Genomic DNA, 12,230 nt, shown 5'->3' with positions numbered 1-12,230 from the left:
AATGTCTGTGGACAGATTTTATCACCACGACTGTGGAAGAAACAGTCACGCAACTTTGTTTATGTATTTGTTGTGAAGTGATTATGAAACAGATGATGACAAGTGTAACAGTGGTGAGGAAGGATGAAGCAGACATAAAACAGAGGAAAGGACAAATCTGTAAGAGAAATGGTCAAATCAGAAGAAGAGAGGGGAAATGAGGAGGAATTCAGACTTTGATTCAGAAAACTTTGTCTGTTGTGACAGATAATTTTCTTTGACGTGGTTCATGCATGTGTAACCGTTAAAAAACATTAATAACACACAGACATAAAATAATCAAAAGACATTGACTGAAACTGTATATTCCCCAAAACAAGTGTAAAACCAGCATAAAAAATGATATGTGTGTAGTGGCATGATGCATCAGAGGTCATTTTCATTTAATTTAATTTCATTTTTATTTGAAAGGGACAGTTCAAGTTAATGGACATCACCGTGTACGATAATGTAAACATGCCAGATTGTAGCCATGAGCTAATTTCCATCTGTTGTCCCTAGCAGATGTTCCCTGGGTAAAATAGACATAAATAAAAACAGGTAATCACATTCTTAAAACAAAGGAACAGTACATTCAGTAGAAAACATTTCGTAAAGTGCAGACATGCCAAGTGCAATTAATAACAAAGTGCAATCAGTCATAATAAAGTGTGTGTAGCAGTACATTGTACCGTAAAGTGCAATAGTCTGGATAACAGTAAAGTGCATAAACATTTTCAATCAGTCAAATATACATTCAGTAATATAATTCTAAAGTATACAGTTGTTGTATGCATTGTGCCTGTATTATTTACATGTATTGCACATACTGTAGCCATTAGATCATAACCAAAACGACATAATATTTTCACTTATTGCACTTTTTAAGTGGTAGTAATATTTTGCATGTATAATGAGAGTGTTACGCATATGAAGCCAAGATCAAAATGAAGGCAGAGTGCAGAGATAGGTGCGGCCTCACGTGTAATAACACAGTAATAACCAGTGAGTATCTCATCACAACCCGGCTGCGGCCTCTCGTTTCTGTCGAGTGTTTCTGCAAAACTGTAAAACTCATCTGCATTCACGTTGCTGCTGATGTCCGACCAGATACGTAGAGTGACAGAAACAGCTTGTTTGTCACAGACTGTCAGTGACGTCCTCCACTTCAAAGAGTGGAAAGAAAAAAAAACTTCTCAAGGAAAAATCTCAGTCTCCAGGACAAGTGAGGTTTTTGTGGGATGAGGAGAAATGATCTGGAGGCTGTGGTTTCTCTGCTTCATCAACAGTTTTGATAGATGTGAAGCTGCTTTATTAAGAAATAATGATTTCTAGTTCCAGCTCCTTAAATGTGAAGATTTTCTACTTGTAGCCTGTGTGTGTGTGTGTGAGTGAGTGTGTGTGTGTCCCTCATGTATTGTTGTGTCCTACAAATACATTTCATAACAGTGTGTCCCAGTCCTGTTCTACTGCCCTTTGTGTGTGTTGGACAGGACAGGACAGGAGGAGGTAATCATCAGGGACAGTTCAGCCAGGTCTCTCTGCTTCCTGCAGAGAATTCTCTTCTGTTTGCTGTTTTCTTATTTGTCATGTCAGAAAAAAAAGAAACAAAAAATCCTCATTTCGCCCGGCGCTGCCCGTCGTCTCACCGGCTCATTTTCTGTGTGCTGGCGTCTACAGACTCGCTGCCAGATGGAAACGGCACCTTGGAATATCTTTCAGGCACATTTAATACCAGTGAGGCCCCCCAACCCCCACACATACCCCCAGAAGAAACCTTGTGTCCAGGAAGTGTGGACTGATCTGGCAGAATCAGAAAGACTTAAAACTGTTGTGAAGGAAACAAAGATGTGAATAAATTCCCTTCGCTTTTATGTCAGGGCCAGAAATTCAAATTCTCAATGAGATATTGTGAAATTCAGAACAGCAGATTAACATTCAGCGGTTAGCGTCACATTGTCCAGCAACAGAGATATAAATATTACTTATGTATTTATTTTGAAGTAAAACTGTGAAGAATAAGTTTCATAAGTGGTTGTGAATTGGAAAGAAATTCGTTTTTTGGATCGTCCCCTCGTTTTTTGATTGCACTCATTTTACATCTGGACTCTGCACAGTCTGATTAAACTAATGATCATCTCTGTCGTTGTTGCTGCAAAACTGTGGATTTGTGAAAGTAATTACACGTTGCACGTCTCTCCAAACTCTGCAGATGCCGACAACGAGAGGTGCGACCAGTACACGGACTGCTACAGCTGCACGGCCAACACCAACGGCTGCCAGTGGTGCTCCAGCCAGTGTGTGTCTGTGGGGAGCAACTGCACCTCGGCCTCGGTGAGAAGCTGCTGCTAACTCTGCTAACTCTGCTAACCTCGCTAACCCTGCCCACTCCACTCTGCTGACAGGACGTTGTTAATATCCTCACATCCTCAGTGTAGTTTATAAAAACATTTCTCTACAACCTCTCACTCTGTTTTCACATCACAGTACTGTTGAGTCTGGTGTTACGGTGGGTGGAGCCTCAGTTCACAGGCTTTTTAAAGGAGACATATCATGCCCATTTTCCACAAATGAAAATAGTTCCCAGGTGTCTAAAAGACATGCTTCGGTCAAAATACCCCAAGGATCAAACATCACAGCTCTTTTCATCTGCTCAACGGCTGGTTTCAGTGCCTGTCCCTTTAAATGCAAATGAGCCACTGCTCAACATGCCCCGCCCCCTAGGTAGGGGTGGTATTATGCAAATTTGAAAACTAATGACCCTGTGAATATTCTCATTTGTCCAGGTCATAGTTATCTCAGATAAATTTAAATCTAAAGCAACTGGGTTTATTTGTTTGTTTGTTTATTTATTTATTTATATATAAAACTAATGTCATCATTGAATGACAACCGACGGAACAGCTTTATTTTTATTTATTTATTTAAAGGTTTATTTGAAATGGGACCTCACATATTCATGAACATACAAGAAAACACAACATTTAATTGCAGTAAATATGTCGGATTTAGCTGAGAGCTAATTTCCATCCGTTCAATCCGTCATTAAACCACATGGATTTCACCCTCAGGAGACTGAAAATTACTTCTTTTTTTTTTTCATTTCTCACATTTTTTGGATCCAGAAGGCAAGACAAACACCCAAATATATGTTTAAGAGCCTTCAAAAGGAGATATTTCCATAATATGTCCCCTTTAACAAAGATTCCACCTCAACCTGACTCCTTCCTCAAATTACTATTAAAGAGTTATGATACATCGTCCTGTACTTCATATAATGAATTATCACTCATTCCTCTGTCGTTATATACTTTTATTGAAGATATTTTATTCATAAATGCTGCCTGACGCCTGACTACTGCTTTCTTTCTGTATACTTTTCCTTCGTCATATGTGAAAACCTACTTGGTAACAAACCTGGTTCTGGTTCTGGATTCTCAGTACGAGTGCATCTCCACTAACCTTGTGTGAAGAAGATGCACAACATTGTCACAAACCTTTGCTTTTATAAATAAGGACATGTCACATTTGAATAGTGATGATGATTACACAACAGTTCTCGTGTCCTCCAACACATTCACCTGCACTTATTCTAAAACATCTGAACAATGAGGGTCTGTTTTTTTTTTAACGACAGTCATCACCTCTGCAAAGAAGTTCATGTTTCCACTTATGTTTGTTTGTCAGCAAGATGACACAAAACACTGCAGTTAATTGTGGGACAGATTCAGAGTCAGATCATTTACCGTGAATTCTGTTTTTCCTCTCTCAAGTGTGGTGTGTGATTGACATCGGCCTCAGTGGAGGTCTGCGCTCTTCTAGTCTAATAATTTAACACTTGTGAACAGGTCTTTCTCTTCAAATAGCTGTAGCTTCATGAGGGCAAAATAAATACATTTTCAGTCTTTTTCACTGAACATCTCTTAAACCCTCGACGACCTGCATCCTCCTCATGAAGTTCCACTGTGTTGGTTACTAAATAATGAAATCCAGGTTCACTTCTCAGAGACCAGAGTCATTTATGGAGCATGAAATGTAATATTCTGGTACTTTGGGAGCTCGAGAGTTGAAGCCTGTTTGTTTTCTGCTTTCCTCTCTCAGGGGGCGATCGGGGAGTACGACGTTTGCCCCAAAGACAACCCCTCGTACGTGTGCAACAAGAAAACCAGCTGCAAGAGCTGCGCCGTGGACCAGAACTGTCAGTGGGAACCTCGCAACCAGGAGTGCATCTCGTTGCCAGGTAACGATGGATGATGATGATGCATGTTGTTGTCATTTTAGACCTTCTCTCTTGTTTAATTTTTAAGATTCAGCGATGCATCATCAATAAAAGAAACTGATGATGTAATATCTCGACTCTACTGACTCTTGTCTTGTTCTCTCTGCTTCAGAAAACGTGTGTGGTGAAAACTGGCACCTGGTGGGCAACTCCTGTCTGAAGATCATCACGGCCAAGGACTCGTATGACAACGCCAAGCTGGCCTGCAGGAGCCACAACGCCGTCCTGGCCTCGCTCACCACGCAGAAGAAGGTGGACTTCGTCCTGAGGGAGCTGCAGATCATGAGCGTGGCGGTAAGATGGAGGAGGGTCTCGGTCCCGGGTGTCACAGATCAGAAGTTTGAACTTTAAATGAATCAGGATGTCGTGGTGAGAGGTGACACATTAGCCATGAAGCAACCACAGCTGTTCTTTGTTTTATGAGCAGAAAACTGAGCGTTAAAGGGATACGGCAACATTTTTTTTCGTGTCTTGCCTCACTCTTGAGTCGATGACAAGCAGATAGACACCATCCTTTCAACTGTGCGTGCAGTAACAAGGGAGATAGAGCCCGTACCGCCCGTAATTAGCTTAGCTCAAACGCTGGAAGTGTATAGGTAGCGTTAGCCTGCCTCCTACCCGAGCCGAAATCAGCAGTCAGAAGCTGATTTCATTTTAGCTCTAAACTCTGTAAATATATCACTTTATCGACATTTCAAACATTTTTAGGCGAGAAAGTAGCCGTTTAGATCAGCAGTGTGTCGTTAACTGTTTACAATTTTGTTCGGACGAATTCTGCGCTACTCAAGCTAGCCGTTGTGACCAACGCACTTCCAGTTACTTTCACAAAATAAAACACCCGTTGCTCTTTACATACAGAAGTGCTTTTACTTTGAAATAGGAAGCTAACCTACCCTCGATGTAGCTAGCTTGAACCAAAATAAACCGTCTTTGCTTGAACCCTCCGTTTTGACCGATCTCGTCCCGTTACCGGCATTTGACCGCTCAAGACGCCTTACCGGAGAGTTTTGTCAGCTCTGAGACGAAGATCGGCCCGCCGGTTTCCGTTTAGAGTTGCTGAAGAGTTTCTCTGATGACTTTAGGTGGAGGCAGGCTAACACTGATACACTTCCAGCATTTGAGCTAAGCTAATTACGGGCGATACGGGCTCTCCCTTGTTACTGCACGCACAGTCGAAAGGATGGTGTCTATTTGCTTGTCATGGACTCGGGGGTGAGGCAAAACATGAAAAGAAAAAAAAATGTTGGTGTATCCCTTAAGTTTTTGAACTTGAACGTCTTTGCGGCCGCAGTGGCGTCTCTCTTTTGAAAAGTTGTGTCTTTTTATCTGAAGGTGAAGCTCCGGTCGGGTTCTCTTCTGTCCGTAACTCTTGGACCAGTGAGCGTGAAACAAATCTCACATTAGCAGATAGTTTCCTCGCAGCTCAGACGACTCTTACTCGCTCCATTAGAGCAGACACGGAGAAATCTATCCCAACAATCCAGCAGGCATCTCAAGCCGCTGCTTCTCCATCAGGTGACGTAGGTCACGTTCCGAGTGTTAGATCTGCATGAAGGATGGGCACGTGCACGTGTGTCACCCGTCACGCTTTGACAGTTGCACATGGAAATAACACACACAGCATAAAACAAATGTGCAGATGAATGCGCCTCGTCTTTGAAGCCATTTATCTTGTAGCTTTGATCCTGAAGCCTTTAGCGGTTTGTTTTTAATGTGAAACAATCAGGAAGTGCAGCGTCAGCTAATATCTCAGTGCATGCTTCAAAACCTGCACAGAAATGTCAAACGAGACGAAAATGAGCTCTCAGTCCGTCAGATCTCTGACGTTGGTTTAAATTCACATCAGCACTTTGTGTAAAGGAGAGGAAACGTTAACAGGAGCTGGATTTTCAGGTTTACACTCACTTTAACAGCAAACCTGATTAGATTTAAGTTAAGTTGTAGACAAGATGGGCGATTCCACCAAAAGAGTGCCATTTCTGTCCCCAGCATATTAAATGTATAAAAACATGTAATAATATAATATAAATTGCATTTAATTAATAAACAAAGCACCATACACATGAATCACAGTAGAAATTAAAGATATATAATTTTTAATTACTATAAAAAGGCTTTCAAAGCACTGAAACATAGCCTTTGTTGCATGTCCCCAGAGCCAAACGCTATAGTTTACCACAATGCATTATGAATAAAATCCTTCTAAAATCTCATTTTTTTTGCATATTAGTGTGACTTTATATTATATCTACACTTATATAACATTTTTTAAATTTAAACCTAATTATATTTTGGTTAAAATTCACATTTTAGTCCCGTCCCCAGGTTTTCACTCAGTGCTGTTACCCGGACACATTCTACACTCTAAAAGTTTTGGATCATTCCACCAGTGACATGTTCTGCTGGAAGTGACATCATTTAGGTCTTTTGAAAGTCATGGGAAGACCAAAATTAAATTCTGTAATTTATTTTTCCTGAAATTGAATGATATTGTAGCTATGTCAGGGTCCGTCACTCTTAAAACTCATTCCTGTTACCTAAATTATCTCTAGACAGTGTTTGTTGATATCAAAAGTAAAATATTCAGTTAAATCCTAAGAATGTGCTCTGTGTGCTCAAGCTGTTAGTATAGATGCTATTTGGCTAGATTTCACACAATTGCTGATTTTATGCAAAAAACTCATTGCTGTTACCCTCATTGCTGTTACTTTTTCTTCAAAAATGCAATTATAAAAGCAGCAATAAATTAAATAAAGTAGCCTGAGATTGACCAGTACTCATTTTGAATGAGTAAATGTGTATATTAAAAAATTCTATACTGAAATGGAATGAAAAATGAAGTTTAATTTTTAAGAGTTACAATGAGCAAATGGCACTCTTTTGGCGGAATGACCCAGATATCAATTAGTCGATCGCAGGAAAGGAGCTTCTTTAAATTTGGCACACATTAAAATATAAGCTGACATTTTTATACCCAAAAGGTCAAAAGTCAGATTCACTCTGATGTCACAATGTTTTATAAAAACACATGTAGCTGGGGCGGTGTTTAGCTCAGTTGGTAGAGCACCCGCCCCATGTGTTGAGGCTATAATCCTCACTGCAGGCGGCCCCGGTTCGAGTCCCGCGTCGGACGGCCCTATCCTGCATGTCATTCCCCCCATCTCTGCCTCCCATTTCCTGTCACACTCTCAACTGTCCTATCGAATAAAGGCATGAAAAGCCAAAAAATATACTTTAAAAAAAAAAAAAAAAAAAAAACACATGTAGCTATTATTCAACTTTTAAGGGACTCTTTAAAGCAGCAGTTCACTTCATCATGTGATATTTTCTGTTTTTATTTCACTGGGGACTTAATATTTTTTGGGTTTAAACTGTTTGAACTGAACAGATTTGAGACCTTTTGAAGCCGTTCCTCACTGAATACATAATCGATCAGTAATTCAAAACAGTTTGCTCCAGAATAATGGATGATAAAAAATTTTTCTTCATCAACAGCCATATTATTGTTTGTGCCCTGAAATGCCTCTAGGAGCTAAAATAAGACTCACACCATCACATTCCCTGAATTAATAAACACTGTAGATGAGTGTCTCAGAGTTTTATGCTGTTGAGGGAAAATGTGTTGTCTTTTTTTTTGTTTTTTGAGGGGGTACCACATTATTGGTCTAATCACAGCTAAATCTGTCTAAATATTTTAGCGTGTGTCTGCACTTGAGTTCACTGAAGAGTGTTGCATAATCCTAAATGTGTCAAAAGCACAGTGAGAGCGACCGACTCTGCACTTGAATAAAACAAAGCGTCAACTCAAAAGCTGCAGGCCTGCTGTGGTGACTGCATGCACCCCTCACTCAGGCCAGCCATGCTAAAATGTTTCACCTAATGATCCTATACATTGCCCTACAGCCACTAAATGATATGTAAATTAAAAAAAAAGGCATGAGGCTAGAGTTGAGGATTTTCCATCCACACTAATAACACAGTAGATTTCTGCTGTTGCTGTGGCCAGTTACAGATAATCTGTGTGCAGAGGAATTAATGCTGTGATTATGAATAACAGCAGTTCTCAACCTGTCTGCTCCAACTATAAAACACAGAGACTGTGAAACACGCCTCACGTCCTCCTGCTGTCTTATATTGACACTGTCGCTGCTGTTTAGCAGTTCCAGCGTTTTCCACGCAGGATCAATTAATCCCAGAAATGCGAGCGGAGCTGATGGAACAGTAATTCCCGTCAGGTCGGTGAGGGATCGAGCTCTCAGTGTGTTTACAACTGCTGCTGCAACAGCGCGGCCATTGATTAGAGATGGGATTGATAACGGAGCCGCTCAAGTCCATTGAGGTAAAGCTGCTTTTTATGGCCGCGCGGTCACTCCACTGAAATTTATGTCAACGCAGATGAAGGATCGCTCTGGCTTGTTTCTGTTGTTGTTGTTTGCAGCCGAGGCAGCGCTGTGATTTCTGACCAAAAGAAAGGAGAAAAAAAACGGTGGTTATTAAAATGTGTCGACAGTGATTTTCAACAGGTGTCGTCACTTTTATTTCTTTTCTGATAATCAAAATGTTGAGAGGATTTAGAGACGGATCGAGTAACAACGATGTGAATGTGCCTCGTTTTTTTTTTTTTTTTTAAAGTATATTTTTTGGGCTTTTATGCCTTTATAGATAGTACAGTTGAGACAGACAGGAAATGGGGAGGCAGAGAGAGGGGGGATGACACGCAGCAAATGGCGCCCGACGCGGGACTCGAACCGGGGCCGACCGCAGCAAGGACTGTGCCTCTATACATGGGGCGCCCGCTCTAACCACTACGCCACGCGACGCCCCGAATGTGCCTCGTTTTGACTCTGTCCCTGTGTGTGTGTTTCCAGTACAAGGCCATGGTGACTCCCTGGGTGGGGCTCAGGAAGATCAACGTGTCGTACTGGTGCTGGGAGGACATGTCGCCCTTCACCAACACCACCCTGCAGTGGTTGCCAGGGGAGCCCAGCGACGCCGGCTTCTGCGGCTACCTGGCCGAGCCGGCGTCCAGCGGCCTGAAGGCTCAGACCTGCATCAACCCGGTCAACGGCAGCTTGTGCGAACGGCCAGGTGAGTTGTTTGATGCGTAGCTACCAGCAAATATCTGTTTGATCCATGGAAACTCAACCAAACACACAATGTGAAGTTAATCTCAGGTAAATACAGAACTGTTGTGACGGCATTTTGACCGGCAACCGGCTTCCAGCCGCCGTCCTTTGTTCAGGGGTTTCACTGTGGTTGTGACGCGCTCCAATAAAAAACAATCACTGCATCTCTTGGATAAAAAAAAAAGGCGATTTATTCGTGCCTGGTTTGCAGTAACACACAACTTAGGATTCACGCTAAAAGAAAAGTAAGATGAAATAACTGAGAGCGGTCTGAAAACATTATGGCTCCCCTGTCCTGTCTCATCTGAACCAGCTGTTCCACTCTCCCCTTTTGTGTCCTCATTTCCTGGGAGGTGGCTCATTACAATAAACACAATGAATATAGAATAATATATAGAATAATCAAACAGTCAAATTAAATTATGAACCTCATCTTAGCAGCTATGTGCAATAATATTAATGATAATAAGGATCAAACAAAATATGCAAATATGGCTCTAATAACTGTTAAAGCCCAGATTTTGGTCTAGAGACTAGATTTGGTTCCTTTAACTAGATCCCTGTTCTTCATCTCTGGCAAATTGTCACGTTAAAGGGGACATTTTATGGAAATATCACTTTTGAAGGCTCTTTAACGAGTTTGTCTTACCTTCTGGCCCCCAAAATGTGAGAATTGACAACAAATCTGTAATTTTCAGGCTCTCTAGGTTAAAATCTATGTGGTTTTACGAGCTGTTCCCTCACTTGTCATTCAATGATGTCATTCGTTTTTGTAATTTGCATAATACCAACCTTACCTTTGAGTACAGGTACCAGTGAAGGGGGCGGGCGGGGTTAGCAGTGGCTCATTTGCATTTAAAGGGGAACTACTATACAAGTGTGGTCGCTTTTCCACTGTTCTGCTAACCCTCCTCCCGGCCATGTGCAAGGTTGGTTTTCGGCCAAGAGTATCAGTATCAGTATCAGTATTTATTTCGCACAACACACATAGACAGAGCAGAAAAGAACAGAAGCAGATGTGTGGAGCGCCAGGTCTCCCAAGAAGCTATTTAAAGCTTATGGCGGGAGCCTCAAACGTAATACTAACGTATTACATATTCATACAATCATAATAGAAAACAAGACAAAACATACATCACAGAAATGACAGAGACAATGAGACAATACATAATACCAAACAATGCATATCATACAATCACAAGACAGATCAATAACTCACAATAGACAAAGACATAAAACAGACATACCCAGATTACGATGGTAAATATGAGTTCAGAAGTTGCACCTTTAACCTTTTCTTGAAGACTGTGATAGAATTGGCTGATTTCAGACTCTCATCCAGCCCATTCCAGATCAGCGGCCCCCTGGTGAGGCTACGTGGAAGGCATAGAACCTCCATTCTCCCCGTAACAAGTTACAAGTCATTTATTTAACCATCACAATTACTCCGAAGCTGGTTAATTAAGGTAAAAATCCTGCATAGTTCCTCTTTAAAGGGACAGGCACTGAAACCAGCCGTTCTGAACAGGGCTGTTTAGACAGGATGAAAAGAGCTGTAATGTTTGATCCCTGGGGTATTTTGATCGAAGCTCAACACAGACATGTCTTAAAGACACCTGGGAGCTATTTTGATTTGTGGAAAAAGGGCACAACATGTCTCTTTTAAATACTCACCTGTCTTCTCAGGCCATGTTCAGACTGATCCTTTGTGGCTATAGCTACCACTCTGGTCTAAGATAAAGAGGAATTTAATCGACTTTTAACAGGAAACTCAGCAATCAATGAAGCATGATTTGTTTGGAAGTTTCTCATTAAAGACCTGCATCGTTTGAAATCCGGTCTCTTCGGATCTTGACCCGCACCGGGCAGTAAAACCTCAGGACGTTTCGGCCTCTGCTGCTGCTGCATCAGTGGCTGTTCAGTTTTAATGCGTCTCTCGCCAGTCACTTCAAATTTAAGGAATCGCCTCACTAAACTGCGGCGGTGCTGCTTTAACTGCAGATGTAACTGCTACCAGCTGCTCTCAGAGTACGACCCACACAGCCATCAGCAATGGAAGATGATTTCATATGCATTTTACAGTGTAAAATTGCAGAGATGTAGTAAAAGGCAGGTGGAGGCCGACATGGGGTTTTCAAATAGATTAAAAGCTCTGCTGGGCTGCATCGCATTGACCTCCACCAGGAAGTAGACATCTTTTTTATTTATTTTTTTATCCAGGATTTTCTTTGCAGCCCTGAGACGCCACTGCTTTAAAAAAGTCAAACTTAACTTGTGGAACTTCTCTTCCTCAGCCAACCACAGCGCCAAGCAGTGCCGGACGCCCTGCGCCATGCGGACCACCTGCAGCGAGTGCACCAGCGGCAGCTCCGAGTGCATGTGGTGCAGCAACATGAAGCAGTGCGTCGACTCCAACGCCTACGTGGCCTCCTTCCCCTTCGGACAGTGCATGGAGTGGTACACCATGAACACCTGTCCACGTAAGATTACATCACCGCCGTACTTTACTACTTATTCTAATGTTTCTTTCACTCTATTGGCTCATGTGTTTAATAATAATAATCATGTCATTCAGACTCCTTCGTAGCTCTGCAGTATGTAGGACACAGAAATAATTTAAAGTCCCTGTGGAGAGTCTTAATGGAGGCAGCACGTTAGCTGCTGTCAGGACTGGTTTGGTTCATGTCAGTAGAAATAACGTGTCAGGTGTTGATTTTCTGTTTTTGTAATGTTTCTACTTAATTCACAACATCGCTGCCAATTACAAATCAACAACTTAGTACATGAGATGAGATGATTTCTAGAAG

General features: G+C 41.7%; 1 protein-coding gene across 3 annotated transcripts in view; it reads left to right on the top strand.

Annotated features, from left to right (window-relative positions):
- Positions 1 to 12,230, top strand: part of atrn (attractin) — a 151,468-nt gene that overhangs the window by 52,260 nt on the left and 86,978 nt on the right. For 2 of the 3 annotated variants that reach the window (XM_085767215.1, XM_085767216.1), the window contains exons 13-17: positions 2,231 to 2,352; positions 4,120 to 4,258; positions 4,410 to 4,591; positions 9,166 to 9,385; positions 11,718 to 11,903. In XM_085767215.1, coding sequence (XP_085623341.1) covers positions 2,231 to 2,352; positions 4,120 to 4,258; positions 4,410 to 4,591; positions 9,166 to 9,385; positions 11,718 to 11,903 — 849 coding nt within the window. Of the gene's footprint in view, positions 1 to 2,211; positions 2,353 to 4,119; positions 4,259 to 4,409; positions 4,592 to 9,165; positions 9,386 to 11,717; positions 11,904 to 12,230 lie in introns of all 3 variants that reach the window. The other variant, XM_085767217.1, reaches the window with a different exon arrangement.

The sequence above is a fragment of the Trachurus japonicus genome, chromosome 22 (assembly GCF_045865225.1).
Source record: "Trachurus japonicus isolate A0001 chromosome 22, Traja_1.0".
NCBI classification, from domain to species: Eukaryota; Metazoa; Chordata; class Actinopteri; order Carangiformes; family Carangidae; genus Trachurus; species Trachurus japonicus.
Note: the sequence above shows the minus strand (reverse complement) of the source record. Positions and strands in the feature narration are given on the sequence as shown.